Raw genomic sequence first — 25,190 nt, forward strand, 5'->3', positions numbered from 1 at the left:
AAGGCCATTTTTTTGTCCATTAAAATAACATAAAATTGATCAGAAATACAGTGTAGACATTGTTAATGTTGTAAATGGCTATTGTAGCTGGAAACGGCTGATTTTTAATGGAATATCTACATAGGCATACATAGGCCCATTATCAGCAACCATCAGTCATGTGTTCCAATGGCACGTTGTGTTTGCTAATCCAAGTTGATCATTTAAAAAGGCTAATTGGTCATTAGAAAACCCTTTTGCAATTATGTTAGCAAGCTGAAAACTGTTGTGCTGGTTAAAGAAGCAATAAAACTGGCCTTCTTGAGACTAGTTGAGTATCTGGAGCATCAGCAATTGTGGGTTCGATTACAATGGCCAGAAACAAATAACTTTCTTCTGAAACTCGTCAGTCTATTCTTGTTCTGAGAAATGAAGGCTATTCCATGTGAGAAATTGCCAAGAAACTGAAGATCTTGTACAATGCTGTGTACTACTCCCTTCACAGAACAGCGCAAACTGGCTCTAACCAGAATAGAAAGAGGAGTGGGAGGCCCGGGTGCACAACTGAGCAAGAGGACAAATACATTAGTGTCTAGTTTGAGAAACAGATGCCTCACAGGTCCTCAACTGGCAGCTTCATTAAATGGTACCCGCAAAACACCAGTCTCAACGTCAACATTGAAGAGGTTACTCCGGGATGCTGACCTTCTAGGCAGAGCTGCAAAGAAAAAGCCATATCTCAGACTGGCCAATACAAATACAAGATTAAGATGGGCAGTCTGAGATATGGCTTTGTATATACATACATACATACATATATACACACATAGAGTGGGGGAAAAAAGTATTTAGTCAGCCACCAATTGTGCATGTTCTCCCACTTAAAAAGATGACAGAGGCCTGTAATTTTCATCATAGGTACACGTCAACTATGACAGACAAATTGAGAAGAAAAAAATCCAGAAAATCACATTGGAGGATTTTTAATGAATTTATTTGCAAATTATGGTGGAAAATAAGTATTTGGTCACCTACGAACAAGCAAGATTTCTGGCTCTCACAGACCTGTAACTTCTTCTTTAAGAGGCTCCTCTGTCCTCCACTCTTTACCTGTATTAATGGCACCTGTTTGAACTTGTTATCAGTATAAAAGACACCTGTCCACAACCTCAAACAGTCACACTCCAAACTCCACTATGGCCAAGACCAAAGAGCTGTCAAAGGACACCAGAAACAAAATTGTAGACCTGCACCAGGCTGGGAAGACTGAATCTGCAATAGGTAAGCAGCTTGGTTTGAAGAAATCAACTGTGGGAGCAATTATTAGGAAATGGAAGACATACAAGACCACTGATAATCTCCCTCGATCTGGGGCTCCACGCAAGATCTCACCCCGTGGGGTCAAAATGATCACAAGAACGGTGAGCAAAAATCCCAGAACCACACGGGGGGACCTAGTGAATGACCTGCAGAGAGCTGGGACCAAAGTAACAAAGCTTACCATCAGTAACACACTACGCCGCCAGGGACTCAAAACCTGCAGTGCCAGACGTGTCCCCCTGCTTAAGCCAGTACATGTCCAGGCCCGTCTGAAGTTTGCTAGAGTGCATTTGGATGATCCAGAAGAGGATTGGGAGAATGTCATATGGTCAGATGAAACCAAAATAGAACTTTTTGGTAAAAACTCAACTCATCGTGTTTGGAGGACAAAGAATGCTGAGTTGCATCCAAAGAACACCATACCCACTGTGAAGCATGGGGGTGGAAACATCATGCTTTGGGGCTGTTTTTCTGCAAAGGGACCAGGACGACTGATCCGTGTAAAGGAAAGAATGAATGGGGCCATGTATCGTGAGATTTTGAGTGAAAACCTCCTTCCATCAGCAAGGGCATTGAAGATGAAACGTGGCTGGGTCTTTCAGCATGACAATGATTCCAAACACACCGCCCGGGCAACGAAGGAGTGGCTTCGTAAGAAGCATTTCAAGGTCCTGGAGTGGCTTAGCCAGTCTCCAGATCTCAACCCCATAGAAAATCTTTGGAGGGAGTTGAAAGTCCGTGTTGCCCAGCGACAGCCCCAAAACATCACTGCTCTAGAGGAGATCTGCATGGAGGAATGGGCCAAAATACCAGCAACAGTGTGTGAAAACCTTGTGAAGACTTACAGAAAACGTTTGACCTGTGTCATTGCCAACAAAGGGTATATAACAAAGTATTGAGAAACTTTTGTTATTGACCAAATACTTATTTTCCACCATAATTTGCAAATAAATTCATAAAAAATCCTACAATGTGTTTTTCTGGAATTTTCTTTCTCATTTTGTCTGTCATAGTTGACGTGTACCTATGATGAAAATTACAGGCCTCTCTCATCTTTTTAAGTGGGAGAACTTGCACAATTGGTGGCTGACTAAATACTTTTTTCCCCCACTGTACATACACACACACACACATTCCTAGTCAAAAGTTTGGCCACACCTACCTTTTCTTTATTTTTACTAATTTCTATACAGTAAATTACTAACTTCAAAACTATGAAATAACACATATGGAATCATGTAACCAAAAAAGTGGGACTATCATTTGTTTTCCACACAATCAATAACCCAAAACACACCTCCAGGCTGTGTAAGGGCTATTTGACCAAGAAGGAGAGTGATGGAATGCTGCATCAGATGACCTGGCCTCCACAATCACCCATCCTCAACCCAATTGAGATGGTTTGGGATGAGTTGGATCACAGAGTGAAGGAAAAGCAGCCAACAAGTGCTCAGCATATGTGGGAACTCCTTCAAGACTGTTGGAAAAGCATTCCTCATGAAGCTGGTTGAGAGAATGCCAAACGCTGTCATCAAGGCAAAGTAGGCTACTTTGAAGAATCTCAAATATAAAATATATTTTGATTTAACACTTTTTTGGTTACTAGATGATTCCAAATGTGCTATTTTATAGTTTTGATGTCTTCACTATTATTATACAATGTAGAAAATAGTTTTAAAAAATAAAGAAAAACCCTTCAATGAGTAGGTGTTCTAAAACTTTTGACCGATAGTGTACATATACTGCATCTCTGCACCACCAGCAGAGTGAGTTAGGCTTTTTCCATACTCCACAATGTAGAAAATAGTAAAAATAAAGAAAAACTCTTGAATGAGTAGGTGTGTCCAAACTTTTGCCTGGAACTGTGTGTATATATATATATACACAGTGGGGAAAAAAAGTATTTAGTCAGCCACCAATTGTGCAAAAAGATGAGAGAGGCCTGTAATTTTCATCATAGGTACACGTTGGCAATGACACAGGTCAAACGTTTTCTGTAAGTCTTCACAAGGTTTTCACACACTGTTGCTGGTATTTTGGCCCATTCCTCCATGCAGATCTCCTCTAGAGCAGTGATGTTTTGGGGCTGTCGCTGGGCAACACAGACTTTCAACTCCCTCCAAAGATTTTCTATGGGGTTGAGATCTGGAGACTGGCTAGGCCACTCCAGGACCTTGAAATGCTTCTTACGAAGCCACTCCTTCGTTGCCCGGGTGGTGTGTTTGGGATCATTGTCATGCTGAAAGACCCAGCCACGTTTCATCTTCAATGCCCTTGCTGATGGAAGGAGGTTTTCACTCAAAATCTCACGATACATGGCCCCATTCATTCTTTCCTTTACACGGATCAGTCGTCCTGGTCCCTTTGCAGAAAAACAGCCCCAAAGCATGATGTTTCCACCCCCATGCTTCACAGTAGGTATGGTGTTCTTTGGATGCAACTCAGCATTCTTTGTCCTCCAAACACGACGAGTTGAGTTTTTACCAAAAAGTTCTATTTTGGTTTCATCCGACCATATGACTTTCTCCCAATCCTCTTCTGGATCATCCAAATGCACTCTAGCAAACTTCAGACGGGCCTGGACATGTACTGGCTTAAGCAGGGGGACACGTCTGGCACTGCAGGATTTTAGTCCCTGGCGGCGTATTGTGTTACTGATGGTAGGCTTTGTTACTTTTGTCCCAGCTCTCTGCAGGTCATTCACTAGGTCCCCCCGTGTGGTTCTGGGATTTTTGCTCACCGTTCTTGTGATCATTTTGACCCCACGGGTTGAGATCTTGCGTGGAGCCCCAGATCGAGGGAGATTATCAGTGTCACACTCCATGTCTTCCATTTCCTAATAATTGCTCCCACAGTTGATTTCTTCAAACCAAGCTGCTTACCTATTGCAGATTCAGTCTTCCCAGCCTGGTGCAGGTCTACAATTTTGTTTCTGGTGTCCTTTGACAGCTCTTTGGTCTTGGCCATAGTGGAGTTTGGAGTGTGACAGTTTGAGGTTGTGGACAGGTGTCTTTTATACTGATAACAAGTTCAAACAGGTGCCATTAATACAGGTAACGAGTGGAGGACAGAGGAGCCTCTTAAAGAAGAAGTTACAGGTCTGTGAGAGCCAGAAATCTTGCTTGTTTGTAGGTGACCAAATACTTATTTTCCACCATAATTTGCAAATAAATTCATTAAAAATCCTACAATGTGATTTTCTGGATATTTGTTTCTCAATTTGTCTGTCATAGTTGACGTGTACCTATAATGAAAATTACAGGCCTCTCTCATCTTTTTAAGTGGGAGAACTTGCACAATTGGTGGCTGACTAAATACTTTTTTCCCCCACTGTATATAACAATTTCATTATTTCTACAGCTGTGAGTCTATTCTTTTTATTAAAAAAACAAAAATAACTTAACCCATCCACCACCCCAGTGCTTAATTATTAAAGTACGTAGTTCCAGACGTAGCTCTTGCAAGACCACTCCATGAACAGACTAATGTAAATCCTCTGCTTGGAAGAAAACATCTGGCCTTAGACCACTGAGTGGCGCAGTGGTCTAAGGCACTGCATCGCAGTGCTAACTGTGCCACTAGAGATCCTGGTTCGAATCCAGGCTCTGTCGCAGCCGGCCGCGACCGGGAGACTCATGGGCGGCGCACAATTGGCCCAGCGTCGTCCAGGGTAGGGGAGGGAATGGCCGGCAGGGATGTAGCTCAGTTGATAGAGCATGGCGTTTGCAACGCCAGGGTTGTGGGTTCGATTCCCATGGGGGGCCAGTATAAAAAAAAAATATATATATATATATATATATATATGTAATCACTAACTGTAAGTCGCTCTGGATAAGAGCGTCTGCTAAATGACTAAAATGTAAATGTAATTGTAAGGGGCCTGACTCTCCCCACCACAGGGCTACTCAGGAGCCCTCCCTCCTCACCAGGGAGTGGCACCAGACACAGTGTTTGCCCGTCAGTCCGTGATAACTCTTTATCTTCTTCTGACACTTGTCACACTTCCCAGAGTCACAGTTCCCACTGACCCAGTCATGGGTTGGAACCTGAGGCAGGAGACACAGGCCCAGTAAGATGCAAGACAGACATACTGTACATACACAGGGACAAAGAGAATGGCTCAGACATTCAAATTACAACATCCACTAAGAATGAAGAGGAATTGGAAATATTAAGATAACATTTTACAATGGAATTTGCAGTTGTTTGGGGAAAAAAACACTCATACCCCTGTGTCTTTCTTAGACTTGACATAGGTCCTGGTACAGGGAGCTGGGTTTCTGTTGGCACAGCGTCCATGGACCGTGTATTTACAGCCTTGAAAACAAAGACAAGTGAAGAATGCATTATGTGTCTCCATTGTTGAACTATTATTGTTATTCTCTCTTGTTTAATGATTTAATTAATCATGTTAAATCAAGACTAGAAACGAGGCTGACGATTAAGTAGGCAATAAATATTGCCACTTAATTGTTTTTCTATGAAAATTGTTTGGAAATATACTGCAACGCAGGGATGTCATAGATCATTATGACATATTTTAGCGTACATTTTAGCGTAATCCGGTTATGAGAGTGAGATTTCACTAATTTGCTTTTAATTGCATGATCAGGATTGACGTCTTTCTGCTTTGAGTGGATTGAGAAAGTTAAGTTGTATTGCCCTCTGGTGGTGAGACCAGACAGTGTCACTCACAGGTGCAGCAAAGCCCCTGTTTCCCCAGTCCTAGCAGCATGCTCTGACACACATTGCAGTAGACAGGCTTGTTGAAATGCTTCATCCTCCATAGGTGCTGCCCATCCTTCTGAGTCATCTGGGGGTGGAGGGGGAGAAAATACATCTTATGTTATCATCAATGAAATATATAAAGCATGTGCTTTTGAATCTTTATGTCAAAAACAAGTTTGTTGACCATTTCTGCACACTTCTAGAACAAACACTGAATCTCAGGTTAAAATGTCTGAATCTGATCTCATATTTGGAAAACACTATGTAAGCAATGCAAGCATTGATACACATCTCATTCTAATATTGTCTCATGGTTGGAAATTGTGGTGCCATTTGCTATTAGTGATTCTGTTAGCAGCAAAAATAATCGTCTCTGTGAGTTGACACTCCCAGAATGACAGTTGTGTTGGTTTTTACAGTTGGCTTTTGAATCATATGGCCTTAGCGTGCCATGATGCCTGAGAAGAAACTATGCTTCATAGTAGACCTGAACATTAAATGAGGAATGGAATGTACATGTCTACCGTATTTCCATGGAATCTCCTTGGGTAAATATAAGCCCTTTTGATGCGTCTCTTAAGCAACACCAATCCTAACCCAGCTAGCACATTTCCCATTGGGCACAGATGTCAATTGAACGTCTATTCCATGTTGGTTCAACGTCATTGACGTGGAAACAACATTGATTCAACCAGTGTGTGCCCAGTGGGTTGGTTCCTTGGAAGTTGTGGGAACGTGTGTAGTGTGTTTTTGGTTTTCAGATTGGTTCCGGGAACTATATTTTCTGACCGGTAAGACTGTCCTGGGAACATTTGTTTTTAGGTTGCATGGAGGTTCTGAGAACCTTTTACTCAAGTTCCTTGGATGTTTTCCTGGGAGATTTTATTAACGCTCTTAGAACGGAAATTATAGGTTATTTGAAGCTAATTAAATAACATTCTGAGAACATTCTCTTATGGTTATTATTAAACGTTTTCTTAACATTAAGAACGAAATGTAAAGGTTATTCAGATGTTTTTAAAATAACTTCCTTAAAACCTTTAGTGAATGTTTCAATAAGGCATTTAATGACACTGCAAGTACAAATAGAAATTCATTTGCTTGGAACATTTTATTTTCTATTGTGACGCAGCATCAGTGAAATTTGAACCTATTATCTTCTATTCTCTGTCCATGGAATTAGTCTACTGCGCCACCAGGGTAGAGCTAGCATGCCAGGCCTTTTTACGCATACAAAGCTGTTCATTTTAGTTTATTCAAACAGACCCCATTTCAAAGGAAACAAGCACTCATTAAGATCAGGTGTGGCCAATTAGTGGGCACAGCCAACACACATAAACAAGATAGAGAGAGCCTCCCGAATGGCACAGTTGTCTAAGGCACTGCATCACAGTGCTTGAGGCGTCACTACAGACCCAGGTTCGATCCCAGGCTGTGTCACAGCCGGCCGTGAACAGGAGACCCATGAGGTGGCGCACAATTGGCCCAGCGTCGTTAGGGCAGGCCGGGATTTCCTTGTCCCACCACGCTCTAGCGACTCCTTGTGGCAGGCCGGGCACCTGCATGCTGACTTCGGTCGCCAGCTGGACGGTGTTTCCTCTGACACATTGGTGCGGCTGGCTTCCTGGTTAAGCGAGCAGTGTGTCAAGAAGCAGTGCGGCTTGGCAAGGTTGTGTTTCGGAGGACGCATGGCTCTTCCGAGTCCGTAGGGGAGTTGCAGCGATGTGACAACACTAACTACCAATTGGGGAGAAAAATGTGATAGGGAGAATTTTATTGACGTTGAGAAATGAATGTATACATTGCCTTCAGAAAGTATTCATACCCCTTGACTTATTCCACATTTTGTTGTGTTACAGCCTGAATTAAAAATGGATTAAATAAAACAATTATCTTACCCGTCTACACACAATACCCTATGATGACAAAGTGAAACATGTTTTTAGAAATTTTAGCAAATTCATTGAAATGTATAAATATCTAATTTACATAAGTATTCGCAGCCCTTTGCTATGACACTGAAAATTGAGCTCATGTGCATCCAATTTCCTTTGATCATCCTTGAGACATTACTACAACTTGGAGTCCACCTGTGGCCAATTTAATTGTTTGGACATGATTTAGAAAGAAACACACCTGTCTATATAAAGGTCCCACAGTTGACAGTGCACGTCAGAGCAGAAACTATACCATGAAGTCCAAGGAACTGTCAGTTTATCTCCGAAATAGAATTGTGATGAGGTCTATATCTGGGGAAGGGTATAAAACAATTTCTAGAGTGTTCAAAGTTTCCAAGAGCACAGTGGTCTCCATTGGAAATTGAAAAAATATGGAACTACCCAGACACTGCCTAGAGCTGACCAAATTGAGCAACCGGGCAAGAGGAACCTTGGTCAGGGAGGTGACCACTGACAGAACTACAGAGTTCCTTGGCTATATGGGAGAACCTCCCAGAAGTCTCTACAGCACTTCACCAATCTGGGCTTTATGAAAGAGTGGCATGACGGAAGCCACTCCTGAGAAAAAGGAGGCGGTGAACAGCACTTGAAGATTGCTATTCACCGCCACTCCCCACTTAACAGAGCTTGAGAAAATCCCCAAATCCAGATTTGCAAAGTTGATACAGACATACCCAAGATGACTCAAAGCTGTACTCGCCACCAAGGGATGCTTCTACAAAGTCTTGACTCAGGCATGTGAATACTTATGTAAATGAGATATTTCTGTATTTAATTTTCAATAAATTATCAACAATTTCTAAACATGTATTCACTTTGTTATTATGGGGTATTGAGTTTAGATGGGTGTAATTTATTTTATTTTTTTAAATCCATTTTCAATTCAGGCTGTAACAAAATCTTTTAGAATAAGTTGAGGGGCATGAATACTTTCATAAGGTTCTGTATGTTTTTAAATAACATTCTTAGAACGTTTTCTGAACATTACTAAAGTTCTTGTGGTTTATATGGAACGTTTTAATGTTCTGAGAATGGAATGAATGTTTTTAAATAACACAGTAACAAGGTCACAGATTTTATACAGTGGGGGAAAAAAGTATTTAGTCAGCCACCAATTGTGCAAGTTCTCCCACTTAAAAAGATGAGAGAGGCCTGTAATTTTCATCATAGGTACACGTCAACTATGACAGACAAATTGAGATTTTTTTTCTAGAAAATCACATTGTAGGATTTTTAATGAATTTATTTGCAAATTATGGTGGAAAATAAGTATTTGGTCACCTACAAACAAGCAAGATTTCTGGCTCTCACAGACCTGTAACTTCTTCTTTAAGAGGCTCCTCTGTCCTCCACTCGTTACCTGTATTAATGGCACCTGTTTGAACTTGTTATCAGTATAAAAGACACCTGTCCACAACCTCAAACAGTCACACTCCAAACTCCACTATGGCCAAGACCAAAGAGCTGTCAAAGGACACCAGAAACAAAATTGTAGACCTGCACCAGGCTGGGAAGACTGAATCTGCAATAGGTAAGCAGCTTGGTTTGAAGAAATCAACTGTGGGAGCAATTATTAGGAAATGGAAGACATGGAGTGTGACACTGATAATCTCCCTCGATCTGGGGCTCCACGCAAGATCTCAACCCGTGGGGTCAAAATGATCACAAGAACGGTGAGCAAAAATCCCAGAACCACACGGGGGGACCTAGTGAATGACCTGCAGAGAGCTGGGACCAAAGTAACAAAGCCTACCATCAGTAACACACTACGCCGCCAGGGACTCAAATCCTGCAGTGCCAGACGTGTCCCCCTGCTTAAGCCAGTACATGTCCAGGCCCGTCTGAAGTTTGCTAGAGTGCATTTGGATGATCCAGAAGAGGATTGGGAGAATGTCATATGGTCAGATGAAACCAAAATATAACTTTTTGGTAAAAACTCAACTCGTCGTGTTTGGAGGACAAAGAATGCTGAGTTGCATCCAAAGAACACCATACCTAGTGTGAAGCATGGGGGTGGAAACATCATGCTTTGGGGCTGTTTTTCTGCAAAGGGACCAGGACGACTGATCCGTGTAAAGGAAAGAATGAATGGGGCCATGTATCGTGAGATTTTGAGTGAAAACCTCCTTCCATCAGCAAGGGCATTGAAGATGAAACGTGGCTGGGTCTTTCAGCATGACAATGATTCCAAACACACCGCCAAAACATCACTGCTCTAGAGGAGATCTGCATGGAGGAATGGGCCAAAATACCAGCAACAGTGTGTGAAAACCTTGTGAAGACTTACAGAAAACGTTTGACCTATGTCATTGCCAACAAAGGGTATATAACAAAGTATTGAGAAACTTTTGTTATAGACCAATCACTTATTTTCCACCATAATTTGTAAATAAATTCATTAAAAATCCTACAATGTGTTTTTCTGGATTTCTTTCCCTCATTTTGTCTGTCATAGTTGACGTGTACCTATGATGAAAATTACAGGCCTCTCTCATCTTTTTAAGTGGGAGAACTTGCACAATTGGTGGCTGACTAAATAAAAATGTTCCCCACTGTATGCTCTTATCCAGATTAGACAGAAATCGACAGTAACAAATGCTTTTACAAACGTTTTTTAAATGACTCATGGTGCCTCAGCTCAAAGCCAGACTTTCAGTCAGTGTATGAAGCATAGCCCCTAAACTCAGCAAAGTGAGAGTGCTCTGACTCTCATTGGTGGCCTGAAATAGCCTGAGGGGAAGTCCCTGGCATTGTTGTAGGGGCGCGAGAGAGACCAGTTTACAGTTCAGACCTTCACAGTCAGCTAGCCAGACAGTCCACTTTGCCAGGCAGTCAACTAACAGACCCAGAAGCAAACTGCATTATCAATAAGTAGGCCTACCCACTATACCGAGATATTTACTCAGATACTAGTATTTCCAGACACAGTCTATCAGCACTTGGGAGATCAGAGTGGCAGTGGCACCCCAATTAGTTTGATTCAAACATAAATCACTTCCTCTTTATACTGTAACAATCAATGTTTATTTCCTTCCTTTGCGTTGTAGTTACTACTAATTGATGCAGAGGATGATGCTAGATGGAGTTGTGGTCGAAAGTAATAGCTCAAATGGAAAAAGCCTAACTCACTCTGCTGGTGGTGCAGAGATGCAGTATATGTACACTACCGGTCAAAAGTTTAAGAACACCTACTCATTGAAGGGTTTTTCTTTATTTTTTAAAACTATTTTCTACATTGTATAATAATAGTGAAGACATCACAACTATGACATTTGGAATCATGTAGTAACCAAAAAAGTGTTAAATCAAAATATATTTTATATTTCAGATTCTTCAAATAGCCACCCTTTGCCTTGATGACAGCTTTGCACACTCTTGGCATTCTCTCAACCAGCTTCATGAGGAATGCTTTCCACCAGTCTTGAAGGTGTTCCCACATATGCTGAGCACATGTTGGCTACTTTTCCTTCCCTCTGCGGTCCAACTCATCCCAAACCATCTCAATTGGGTTGAGGTCGGGTGATTGTGGAGGCCAGACAGCACTCCATCACTCTCCTTCTTGGTAAAATTGCCCTTACATAGCCTGGAGGTGTGTTTTGGGTCATTGATTGTGTGGAAAACAAAATGATAGTCCCACTAAGCGCAAACCAGATGGGATGGCGTATTGCTTCAGAATGCTGTGGTAGCCATGCTGGTTAAGTGTGACTTGAATTCTAAATAAATCACTGACAGTGTCACCAGCAAAGCACCCCCACACCTCCTCCTCCATGCTTCACGGTGGGAACCACACATGCAGAGATTATCCGTCCACCTTCTCTGCATCTCACAAAGACACGGCGGTTGGAACCAAAAATCTAAAATTTGGACTCCAGACCAAAGGACACATTTCCACCGGTCTAATGTCCATTGCTCACGTTTCTTGGCCCAAGCAGGTCTCTTCTTTATATTGGTGTCCTTTAGTAGTGGTTTCTATGCAGCAATTCGACCATGAAGGCCTGATTCACACAGTCTCCTCTGAACAGTTGATGTTGAGATGTGTCTGTTACTTGAACTCTGTGAAGCATTTATTTGGGCTGCAATCTGAGGTGCAGTTAACTCTACTGAACTTATCCTCTGCAGCAGAGGTAACTCTGGGTCTTCTTTTCCTGTGGCGGTCCTCATGAGAGCCAGTTTAATCATAGCACTTTATGGTTTTTGTGACTGCACTTGAATTATCTTTCAAAGCTCTTGACATTTTCCATATTGACTGACCTTCATGTCTTAAAGTAATGATAGACTGTCGTTTCTCTTTGCTTATTTGAGCTGTTCTTGCCATAATATGGACTTGGTATTTTACCAAATAGGGCTATCTTCTGTATACCACCCCTACCTTGTCACAACTGATTGGCTCAAACGCATTAAGAAGGAAAGAAATTCCACAAATTAACTTTTAACAAGGCACACCTGTTAATTGAAATGCATTCCAGTTGATTACCTCATGAAGCTGGTTGAGAGAATGCCAAGAGTGTGCAAAGCTGTCAAGGCAAAGGGTGGCTATTTGAAGAATCTCAAATATAAAATATAATTTGATTTGTTTAACACTTTTTGGGTTACTACATGATTCCATATGTGTTATTTCATAGTTTTGATGTCTTCACTATTATTCTACAATGTAGAACATAGTAAAAAGAAAAGAAAAGCCCTTGAATGAGTAGGTGTGTCCAAACTTTTGACCGGTAGTGTATATGTGAAAGAGACGACATTAGCAGGCCTGCAGCACTGAGTCAGCAGAAGGGTGGCGCAGAAGGAGAGAGTGGGAGAGAGAGAGAGAGAGAGAGAGAGAGAGAGAGATAGATGAAAGATAAACTCCAGAGACTGGTGGAGGCGGTGGCATATTGCTGAAGCTCTGGTAGAAAAACAGTACATTAGCAGTATAAACATGCATTAGGAAATAAGATCAAGAGGATGTATCATGTGTACTCCTCCCAGCCCAGGCGCCACAAAAAACCTGCTGACGCAATAAAGAGGAATGAGTGATGGATGGTCCGATTACTTTCAGTCCCAGTAACACAAGAGTCGTGTTCATTAAGGCACACCGTAGCAAAATGTTTTGCAATGGGGAAAAAATGCATTTCTTATTATTGGACAAGTTCAGGTAGTTCCTCCCTGTATCAGCTAGTTTTCTTCCATTTTGTCCCTAATGAACACGAACCAGCAGGGGAACATGGTTCACCCACCTTCAGACCCAGTAACACCAGCAGGGGGACATTGTTCATTCCTCCCTCCACCCACTCATCCAGAGAGACCGTGCCACTGCTGTCTGCGTCAATAGCCATCATCATGTCCTTCAGCACCTGAACAAACGAAAGTGCCTTATAACTAAGTATCTAAATGAGCATTCTTGAGTGGGTGTTTGTGCAGCAGATATTTGCACAAGACTTGAGGTATTTTCCCCTCTATTAAAATGATATTGTTACAAATCCCATATTTGACCACACTTACTGGTCTCAGCTCAGACACATCCCAGCCAAGGTAATCTGCAGCGTGCATCATCTGAGCAATGATCCGGTCCACCTCCTGGGTTCATACAGAAAGGAGAGCGTCAGTTATTGTTAGCAGAAGACCTGATATACCTTGTGAAATGAAAGGGTATAAGGTGATATCTCCTTCAACAACAGCCAGTCATTACATGTTATTACACTGAAATGGGTAATCTGGTACAAAACCCATTACCCATTTCTATGTAGTTCATAAAAAATATGACTAATTGCCTTACAGAGCTGTCAAGGACTCCATTGCCATCTCTGTCGTACAGTTTGAAAGCAACTGAAAGAGGGAGAAATGGGCATATAAAAATCTTGGACAAAGCCATCAAACAAAATATCTATAAAAAGAGACTGCAGTATGGAGCTGCTGCATGTTGCAGAAAACAAGATCAAGACTCACACTCCAGCTTGTCTCTGGGCTGGCCATCCTCCAACAGTGAGAAGTAACACGAAACGTCCTTCAAAAATACCTCTTCTATGAGAGAGGAGGTGAAGGACGAGGGTGAAGTTAACACATAGAGCACACATATTCATGTCTGTGGACTTTGATAAATTAATTAGAACAGAGAATAGTGAAACTGCTGAGTATAGTCAGACAATAATATGCGTCTACACGATGGTAAATAAACGTACTAGCATTGTCCTGCCCATCAGGTTCAGTTCCGCTCTGGAAGGATTGAAACAGGCGCTGGCAGAGATCCTTAGGGAAGTCCTCCACCTCCAGATAAGTCTTCAGGAAGAGACGGAAGCCCTCCTCATTGATACACTGCAGCAGAGGATGGGAGATCAATCAATCAATCAATGATTCAAATGATCGATCAATCAATCAAATGGGAGGATGACAGAGATCTCATTATTCTTATCAAAACATTCTGATTTAGGGCAGAGTGATTTGGGTGCTAATAATAATAATTCCTAGACATTACAATGATGAGAGGATTTGGTGTGTTATGTTTAACTGTTTTTTATTAGTCATTTAGCAGACGCTCTTATCCAGAGTGACTTACAGGAGCAATTGGGGTTAAGTGCCTTGGTCAACGGCACCAACATATTTTTTTTCACCTAGTCGGCTCGGGGATTCGAACCAGCAACCTTTTGATTTCTGGCCCAATGCACTTAACGGCTAGGCTACCTGTTCTTAACCACAAACTCCATCTGAGAAGTTTGTCTGTATCTCAGACTATAACAGGTTGGTAGATACCCAAGGAAATCACATTTCATCCATTTGTGCCGCCTGATATTCCTGGAATAATTTAGGGGGAGTAATTTGCTTAAGGGCTACAAATCAGAACTCCCGCTGGAATACTGAACCACAAACCCATTTCTGGTCGTAGTTGCTTTTCCCTAGGTGATACGCTACAGAACTGCCCCAGTAATACATGATGACACCGCAAGGCAGCTCAACCTCAATGCTAAGAAGACTTGGGTAGAGAAGGAGAGAAAGGAGATTCTGACTGATCAATGCTTTTAGTCAGATTTTCCATTTAATTACTCTACTTCGAGAGGTGCGGCTTCTTTGTCATCATCCTCATTGAGAAATATCAGTCTTTATGTTCTGTAACCCATTGTTACCCCTAGCTCAAGTCCATAAGTCCTAGTTGCTATGTGTTGTTTTTATCCATCTTATGAGAGAAGATTGGATTTACCCTAATTATTTGGCAAATCCAACTGCTGACATCGGCAATATTGGAAAACCTGTCCTGTTAAAATCACCTAATGGCTTACTCTGCATGATGCCAGCACAACATCAGTCAGAGAACTTGCAGAATTGGCATGATTTGAAGAGGTCATTTAAAATCAAATCAAATTATATTTGTCACATGCGCCGAATACAACAGGTGTAGACCTTACAGTGAAATGCTTACTTACAAGCCCTTAACCAACAATGCAGTTAAGAAAAATAAGTGTTAAGTAAAAAATAGATAATTAAAAAATAAAAAATAAAAATAGCAGCAGTAAAATAACAGTAGGGAGGCTATATACAGGGGGTACCGGTACAGAGACAATGTGCGGGGGCACAGGTTAGTAGAGGTAATTGAGGTAACATGTACATGTAGGTGGAGTTAAAGTTACTATGCATAGATAATGAACAAAGAGTAGCAGCAGCGTAAAAGAGGGGGGGGGGGGGTAACAATGCAAATAGTCTGGGTTATTCCATTAATAACTTCAGCTGTTTGCAAATTCATTAACCCCTGAAGACATTTCTCTCCTATTTTATTAGATTTATATTGCAGTTCTCGGATTAATGTTTAAATTAGATTAGATTTACTAAAAAGAAAACCAATGGGTATCACATGAGCATAACAATCACTCTCACATGTCACGGCAAACTGTGTAGTAATGTACCCCAGACATTTTTCAAGAGGGACTGAGAGCGGACATGAGTTGTGGTGGGGTCGATATCAACCTGGCCATTGTTTCCTCTCACCTCTCCATGTCTGTGCTGGGCCAGACTGCCATCTGCATCAAATTCCCTCAGCACATCTTTAACCTTCAGCCTGCAGTCTGGGAGGAGAAGAGACACACTTGTCATATACACACACACACAAACTCTTATTTTAGAGTACTACCAACATGAATGTTTAAGTAATGATTCTTACAGAGAATGAGTATAGAATCAGAAACTATAAATCAGAAACTATAAGTATTACTATAAGATAGTATGCATACACCTTGACGTATTCCACATTTTGTTGTGTTACAGCCTGAATTAAAAATGGATTAAATAGATTTCTCACCCATCTATATACAATACCCCATAATGACAAAGTGAAAACGTGTTTTTAGAAATGTTTGCAAATTTATTGAAAATGAAATACAGATATATCTCATTTACATAAGTATTCACACCCCTTTGCTATGACACTCCAAATTGAGCTCAGGTGCATCCAATTTATTTTGATCATCCTTGAGACGTCACTACAACTTGATTGGAGTCCAACTGTGGCCAATTCAATTGTTTGGAAATTTAGAAATAAAAACACACCTGTCTATATAAGGTCCCACAGTTGATGGTGCATGTCAGAGCAGAAACTATACCATGAAGTCCAAGGAACCGTCCGTAGATCTCCGAGATAGAATTATGATGAGGTCGATATCTGGGGAAGGGTATAAAACAATTTCTAGAGTGTTGAAATTTTCCAAGAGCACAGTGGTCTCCATCATTGGGAAATGGAAAACATATGGAGTTACCCTAGAACTGGCCGTTCGTCCAAACTGAGCAACCAGGCAAGAAGGACCTTGGTCAGGGAGGTGACCAAGACCCAATGACCACTCTGACAGAACTACAGAATTCCTTGGCTGAGATGGGAGAACCTGCCAGAAGTACAACAGTCTCTACAGCACTTCACCAACCTGGCCTTTATGGGAGAGTGGCCAGATGGAAGCCACTCCTGAGAAAAAGTCACATGACAGCACGCCTGGAGTTTGCAAAAAGGCACGTGAAAGACAGAGCATAAGGCAAAAGATTATGTGGTCTGTTGAGACAATAATGTAACACTTTGGCCTGAATGCAAAGCGCTATGTCTGAAAAAAACTAGGCACAGCTCATCACCTGTCTAACATCATCCCTACCATGAAGCATGGTGGTGGCAGCATCATGCTATGGGGATGCTTTTCAGCGGCAGGGACTGGGAGACTGGTAAGGATAGAGGGAACAATAAATGGAGCCAAACATAGGCAAATCCTTGTTGAGAACCTGCTTCAGAGTGCAAACAACCTTAGACTGGGGGCAAAGATTTACATTCCAACGGGACAATGACACCAAGCATACAGCCAAAGCAATGCTGGAATGGCTTCAGAACAAGAATGTGAAAGTCCTTGAGTGGCTCAGCCAAAGCCCAGACTTGAATCCCATTTAAATCTGTGGAGAGACTTGAAGATTGCTGTTCACCACCGCTCCCCATCTAACTTAATAGAGCTTGAGAAAATTTGCAAGGAAGAATGGGAGAAAATCCCCAAATCCAGATGTGCAAAGCTGATACAGACATACCCAAGATGGCGCAAAGCTATAATTGCCAAAAAAGGTGCTTCTACAAAGTATTGACTCAGGGGTGTGAATATTTACTGTATATTAATTAGATATTTCATTTTCAATAAATATGCAGAAATTTCAAAAAACATGTTTTCACTTTGTCATTATTGGGTATTATTGTGTGTTGATGGGTGAGAAAAAAAATATTTAATCTATTTTGAATTCCGTCTGTCACAACAAAATGTGGAATAAGTCAAGGGGTATGAATACTTTCTGAAGGCACTGTAGGCGGAAATCAACAAATATATTATATCATGTTCTACATAGCAACATGACAGCTGTATTACATGACAGGTGTATTATGGCATTGGAATTCAAATGGATAACGGACACTATGATAAGAAATCCAGTTTTCTACTCTTAAATGTTCCTTAACATTGATGTTCACAAAATGTCTGAATCCAGAGATCTACCAAGAAAAATTGTGGGCGCAATTCTGCCACATTTTGCAGATACATAGTAAGAGACAGCCACCACCACTTCCATATATGAAAGCGTGTGGGTGTAAAGGGGAAGGCGATGCAGAGCTGAGGAGGCTTCCTGCCTGCATGTACTCACAGTCAATGTACTGCTGTAGCTGGATGAAGTCGACTGGGTTCAGCTCCTTCACCTCTGGGTCTGTGGGGGCGGACATGCTGCCTGCGTCTGCACAAACCGCCTGTGCAGAAAAGGGTGAGAAGAGAGGAGGAGGAGGAAAATGAGTTACATCAGTCTTCTGTGAATGTGAAATGGAGGCGGCTCAGACATCAAACCAGAATTGTAAACTGAACATAACAGTGCTAGATAGTAACTCACAAGGCAAGGCTTTGTTTAGAAAGAAATTCACAAGACGCTTCAGATCATAACACCATGCAAACAGGTTAGCAAAGGCCTGTTAAAACCCACTAAATGTACATCTTCAAATTGGCATGAACCACATACAGTGCATTCGGAAAGTTTTCAGACCCCTTTACTTTTTCCACATTTTGTTACATTACAGCCTTATTCTAAAATAGATTAAATTGTTTTTTTTTCTCATCAATCTACACACAGTACCGATAATGACAAAGCAAAAACAGCCTTTTAGATTTAGCTAATTTATAAAAAATAAAGTATTCAGACCCTTTACTCAGTACTTTGTTGAAGCACCTTTGGCAGCGATTACAGCCTCAAGTCTTCTTGAGTATGATGCTACAAACTTGGCATACATGTATTTGGGGAGTTTCTCCCATTCTCCTCTGCAGATCCTCTCAAGCTCTGTCAGGTTGGATGGGGAGCGTCGCTGAACAGCTATTTTCAGGTCTCTCCAGAGATACTCGATTGGGTTCAAGTCCAGGCTCTGGCTGGGCCACTCAAGGACATTCAGAGACGTGTCCCAATGCCACTCCTGTGCTGTCTTGGCTGTGTGCTTAGGGTCATTGTCCTGTTGGAAGGTGAACCTTCGCCCCAGTCAGCGGTCATGAGCGCGCTGGAGCAGGTTTTCATCAAGGATCTCTCTGTACTTTGCTCCGTTCATCTTTGCCTCGATCCTGACTAGTCTCCCAGTCCCTGCCGCTGAAATACATCCCCACAGCATGATGCTGCCACCACAATGCTTCACTGTAGGGATGGTGCCAGGTTTCCTCCAGACGTGATGCTTGGCATTCAGGCCAAAGAGTTCAATCTTGGTTTCATCAGACCATAGAATCTTGTCTGGTCTGAAAGTCCTTAGATGCCTTTTGGCAAACTCCAAGCGGGCTGTCATGTGCCTTTTACTGAGGAGTGGCTTCCATCTGGCCTCTCTACCATAAAGGCCTGATTGGTGGAGTGCTGCAGAGATAGTTGTCCTTCTGGAAGGTTCTCCTATCTCCACAGAGGAACTCTAGAGCTCTGTCAGAGTGACCATCAGGTTCTTGGTCACCTCTCTGACCAAGGCCCTTCTCCCCCGATTGCTCAGTTTGGCCAGGCGGCGAGCTCTAGGAAGAGTCTTGGTGGTTCCAAACTTCTTCCATTTAAGAATGATGGAGGCCACTGTGTTCTTGGGGACCTTCAATGCTGCAGACATTTGTTGGTACCCTTCCCCAGATCTGTGCCTCGAAACAATCCTGTCTCAGAGCTCAATGGACAATTCCTTCGACCTCATGGCTTGGTTTTTGCTCTGACATGCACTGCAAACTGTGGGACCATATATAGACAGGTGTGTGCCTTTCCAAATCATGTCCAATCAAATGAATTTACCACAGGTGGACTCCAATCAAGTTGTAGAAACATCTCAAGGATGATCAATGGAAACAGTATGCACCTGAGCTCAATTTCGAGTCTCATAGCAAAAGATCTGAATACTAATAGTATTTCTGATTATTTTTTAAAATAAATTTGCAAAAATGTCTCAAAACCTGTTTTCGCTCGCTTTGTCATTATGGGGTATTGTGTGTAGATTCCTGTGGATTTTTTATTTATTTAATCCATTTTAGAATAAGGCTGTAACATAACAAAATGTGGAAAAAGTCAAGGGGTCTGAATACTTTCCGAAGGCACTGTAGTTCAACACCAGCATTGGCATGCAAATACCCTCAGTGTCCTTTAGTCATCTCCAGTCATGCTGTTAATAGGGTTCAGAGCAAATGTTTCACAAACGCCCCTCTTTCCACTCCCATGTTTCAAATTACATTGTTGATGTAACAACGAACAAAATAATGCACAGTAGACCAGTCCTAAATTGACAAGCATAAGCAGCTTTAAGCAGCATTTCACACCAATGTACTTTAGAACGCACCCTGGCCCCAATACAAGCGCTGCATAAGCAGCATCATGCCACAGACACACCAGAGACATTATCTGTCTCAAGAGTTTTAGGCTCCCCAAAGCTTTTTGTGTTGTCTGACCCAGTTTTTTATTCATTCATCAATTTGCATGCTTTTCTCTGTAAAATCCAACACCTCTTCCTGAAATAGTCTGGCAAGTGTCAACCTTTTCATCTTTGTATCTCTCTATCCACAATTCCCCTCTTCTTATCAGCCAAAAAATAGCCGTTTTTGGATCAAATCATAAAATAATGTAATAAATCATCTCCATTTTAAAATGGGTTATTGTCCCAGTACCTAATACCACTACGGAAGTATAGGTCAGACAGTCAGTATTATATCTACAGCAGTCAAAAGTCAGTCAGTCATGTAGTAGTACTGAGAAAAGCAAAATAATAAACTCCTAAATGCCCACTTTCAATGTGACGTGGAACCACAATCTCTCTGCGCTAACAAAGGGTCACGCTGTCCCTTCTTAATTCCCCTCAAAAAGGTTAGCAGCGTTGCCTAGCAGTTTTGTTTAGGTAGCCAATCAGTTGAGAGAATTGACAGGAAAGTGCCATTTGTTGATTTGATAGGCTTTTAAAAGAACGACAATAACTTATTTTATACTGCACATCATGCAATGTTTTAGATTCCAGTTAGATTATTTGAACTGTATAGTAAGGCCCTATCAAATATAATCTGAATTGCTAATTTCTGCTAATTTGAAAGCAGAAAATCAAAACATCTCAAAGAGCATACTAAAGAAGTGCTTCTAAACAACACATGGGAAATCCAGTTTTAGGCTACTTCTAGATGAGTTCTCTTGCCTTGCCTGTGGCAACATGGCAGATGGCAGTTCTGCATGCCCTTCAAAGCAATACGCTGACATATGCATGTCTCTATTCCCTCATGTCGGACAGATGGTGTACCATCCTTGTCTGACATGATTTAGGTCAGGGCAACCTGGGTAAAATCTGATTCACTACTTCCTGATCAGATATTATATTTGCATTCAGGAGTTTTACATGCAGACTGGAAATCACTAACAGACAGAACAATATGTGCTATATATAAAAAGGCACTGGAAGTCAAAATTGGCCCCCCTCATGAGCCCTCCCATCCCCCATCCCAACCTTACCTCACCCCTACACACACCTACAGGTCAGGATTGTGCTGATTGTGATGAACATGGGAGTAGATTGGTAGGGCTGAAAGGGGGAGATACAGGCAACCATCTATCCAGGCACAACAGAAACCTCAGCAGGTTCTTATCTGCCCGTGGAGTCATTCCAACTCAAAAAGCACAAGAAAGTGGATTTAGACACCCACTATCTCAGATTGTGCTGAAATTGTTTCTGTAGTTGGAAACATAAGATTGGCAAGCCTGAAACCTTATTTTGCTTAAATATTATTTGAATTTGAAATTTAGCTAATTGCACCCAAATTGGCCAATTCAACTTAGAGGATTCATATAATATTCAATAAATATAGTACCCAACATCTGATTTGGACAAAACCTCTTCTTAACAATGATTAAGATGTGAGGAATCCAAATAAATTGTCAAAAGCCACCCATGGAACCCCCAAACTCCACACCAAGCCCACTCCAATAGCCGGTATACAGTATCAGTTCTCTATGTTGGTCAAGTAGTATGAAGCTGCGGCTTGGAGTATTCTTCCTTGAATAGTCCAACAAATAGAAGCTCTGAGAGGTTTATCCCTATGGTGCAATTCTCATATGAAGACTGAAAAATGTTATGGAGAAATGGGCTAGTGACTGTTGTGCCAACCCTAACAATATAATACAATTATAAACCATTTCATGGCATTCATGTTTTTAAATACAATTATTGGAAAACATCTTTATATGTTGTGTGATTAGTGACATTTACCATTATTTCTAACCCAATACCATTACCATTGCAAAACACCATGTTTGTGAATTTTACCATTGAAGACCCTTAGCTAGAGAACATAACATTGAAACCATTAGCACTGCTGTAGCCTAATGGTTTGCTTGTTCACCAGGAATGGCCTAATCCAGATTTTTTTTAAAGGGAATAAACCACACACACAGGGTCGTTTCCTGGACACAGATTAAGCATAAGAGAAGAACCAACGGAATTGCTTTCATGGAGGATTGGCTTGAATTGTGAGCACACCATTTATTTTTATAACGAGCAAAAGCTTTTTTTTTTTTTTTAACTCAAAGTTTCAATAAAAATGTTGTGATCATTTAGTAAACACAAATGGTGTGGCAGTAGCAGGAAAATCAGCATCTATTGGGCAAAACCTGGTACTTTCACAGTACTTTATGGGGAAAAATGCAAGCTTCTTCAATGGCTAATTTCTTTGAATAGAGGGGGAAAGAACATCACCAAATTCACTGAGAATACATTATAGTATCAATAAACAATACTCCAAGCCGCAGCTTCATACTACTTTTCAAACAGAGAATGGATACTGTATTCTGGACATTGGGGGTGGGCTTGGTGTGGAGTTTGGGGGTGTTCGTGGGTGGCTTTTGACAATTTAATCATAATTAATCATTGTTAAGAAGACGTTTGGTCCAAATCGGATGTTGGGTACTATATTTGTTGAATATCATATGAATCCTATAAATTGAAATGGCCAATTTGGGTGCAATCAATTAGTTCAAATTATCTTTCAACAAAAGAATGTTGCAGGAATGCTTATCTGTTTTTAACTACAGAAACCATTTCAGAACAATCTGAGATGGTGGGTGTCATGGCTTGCTTAAATAAAATGGAATGACCCTGTGTTCTTTATACTCCCTTGTATACAAGCAGCCACCTGTCCCTTCCTGGGCTAGGCCATTATTTGGTACATTTTCCCATACAACATTATCGATTATTAATCTGTACTTGGAAAGATACAGTGGGGGAAAAAAGTATTTAGTCAGCCACCAATTGTGCAAGTTCTCCCACTTAAAAAGATGAGAGGCCTGTAATTTTTATCATAGGTACACGTCAACTATGACAGACAAAATGAGAAAAAAAAATCCAGAAAATCACATTGTAGGATTTTTTAATGAATTTATTTGCAAATTATGGTGGAAAATAAGTATTTGGTCAATAACAAAAGTTTCTCAATACTTTGTTATATACCCTTTGTTGGCAATGACACAGGTCAAACGTTTTCTGTAAGTCTTCACAAGGTTTTCACACACTGTTGCTGGTATTTTGACCCATTCCTCCATGCAGATCTCCTCTAGAGCAGTGATGTTTTGGGGCTGTCGCTGGGCAACACAGACTTTCAACTCCCTCCGAAGATTTTCTATGGGGTTGAGATCTGGAGACTGGCTAAGCCACTCCAGGACCTTGAAATGCTTCTTACGAAGCCACTCCTTCGTTGCCCGGGCGGTGTGTTTGGGATCATTGTCATGCTGAAAGACCCAGCCACGTTTCATCTTCAATGCCCTTGCTGATGGAAGGAGGTTCACTCAAAATCTCACGATACATGGCCCCATTCATTCTTTCCTTTACACGGATCAGTCGTCCTGGTCCCTTTGCAGAAAAACAGCCCCAAAACATGATGTTTCCACCCCCATGCTTCACAGTAGGTATGGTGTTCTTTGGATGCAACTCAGCATTCTTTGTCCTCCAAACACGACGAGTTGAGTTTTTACCAAAAAGTTATATTTTGGTTTCATCTGACCATATGACATTCTACCAATCCTCTTCTGGATCATCCAAATGCACTCTAGCAAACTTCAGACGGGCCTGGACATGTACTGGCTTAAGCAGGGGGACACGTCTGGCACTGCAGGATTTGAGTCCCTGGCGGCGTAGTGTGTTACTGATGGTTGGCTTTGTTACTTTGGTCCCAGCTCTCTGCAGGTCATTCACTAGGTCCCCCCATGTGGTTCTGGGATTTTTGCTCACCGTTCTTGTGATCATTTTGACCCCACGGGGTGAGATCTTGCGTGGAGCCCCAGATCGAGGGAGATTATCAGTGGTCTTGTATGTCTTCCATTTCCTAATAATTGCTCCCACAGTTGATTTCTTCAAACCAAGCTGCTTACCTATTGCAGATTCAGTCTTCCCAGCCTGGTGCAGGTCTACAATTTTGTTTCTGGTGTCCTTTGACAGCTCTTTGGTCTTGGCCATAGTGGAGTTTGGAGTGTGACTGTTTGAGGTTGTGGACAGGTGTCTTTTATACTGATAACAAGTTCAAACAGGTGCCATTAATACAGGTAACGAGTGGAGGACAGAGGAGCCTCTTAAAGAAGAAGTTACAGGTCTGTGAGAGCCAGAAATCTTGCTTGTTTGTAGGTGACCAAATACTTATTTTCCACCATAATTTGCAAATAAATTCATTAAAAATCCTACAATGTGATTTTCTGGAGAAAACATTTCTCAATTTGTCTGTCATAGTTGACGTGTACCTATGATGAAAATTACAGGCCTCTCATCTTTTTAAGTGGGAGAACTTGCACAATTGGTGGCTGACTAAATACTTTTTTTCCCCACAGAACATTTAATTTTGTGACACAAGCAGAGGAAGTCATAAGGGAGTTGAGGAGAGGATCAGTGTACATTTCATTTCCTCTGTGCAGGTATAGATCTATAAAACTACATATCATTTGTTTACCATATTGCAGTGCAGTAGATATCCTAATTATTCTTCTTAACTACAGCATATATAACCTACAGTTTACATACAGACAGTTCATCCTTACAAGGTTAGTTTCAAGGTATAGCTGTGGGGATGACCTTTTTCCATGCGGGCTAATATCTGTGCATGCTGTCGAGACGCCCACGCCTTGCGTCAAGGAAATCTGCTGTTTTGTAACAGTTAGGCTAGAGCGCAACAACCAATCTTCAATTTTTTTTTACATTTTGCAGGTGAAAAACAGTAATTTGCTTTGCACAGTGAC

At 41.4% G+C, this 25,190-nt stretch overlaps 1 protein-coding gene across 1 annotated transcript in view; it reads right to left on the reverse strand.

The window, feature by feature from the left end:
- Positions 1 to 18,198, reverse strand: part of LOC311149427 (diacylglycerol kinase alpha-like) — a 30,296-nt gene extending 12,098 nt beyond the window's left edge. Inside the window, exons 1-10 of the mRNA XM_084186622.1 lie at positions 18,102 to 18,198; positions 15,939 to 16,015; positions 14,144 to 14,276; positions 13,911 to 13,985; positions 13,741 to 13,790; positions 13,467 to 13,541; positions 13,202 to 13,318; positions 5,995 to 6,112; positions 5,528 to 5,616; positions 5,226 to 5,345 (exon numbers count right to left, since the gene is read on the reverse strand). Coding sequence (XP_084042748.1) covers positions 5,226 to 5,345; positions 5,528 to 5,616; positions 5,995 to 6,112; positions 13,202 to 13,318; positions 13,467 to 13,541; positions 13,741 to 13,790; positions 13,911 to 13,985; positions 14,144 to 14,276; positions 15,939 to 16,015; positions 18,102 to 18,177 — 930 coding nt within the window. The 5' untranslated portion in view covers positions 18,178 to 18,198. The remainder of the gene's footprint in view (positions 1 to 5,225; positions 5,346 to 5,527; positions 5,617 to 5,994; positions 6,113 to 13,201; positions 13,319 to 13,466; positions 13,542 to 13,740; positions 13,791 to 13,910; positions 13,986 to 14,143; positions 14,277 to 15,938; positions 16,016 to 18,101) is intronic.
- Between the last annotated feature and the right edge of the window lie 6,992 nt (positions 18,199 to 25,190).

The sequence above is a fragment of the Coregonus lavaretus genome, assembly GCF_964263955.1.
Source record: "Coregonus lavaretus genome assembly, chromosome: 22".
Lineage (NCBI taxonomy): Eukaryota > Metazoa > Chordata > Actinopteri > Salmoniformes > Salmonidae > Coregonus > Coregonus lavaretus.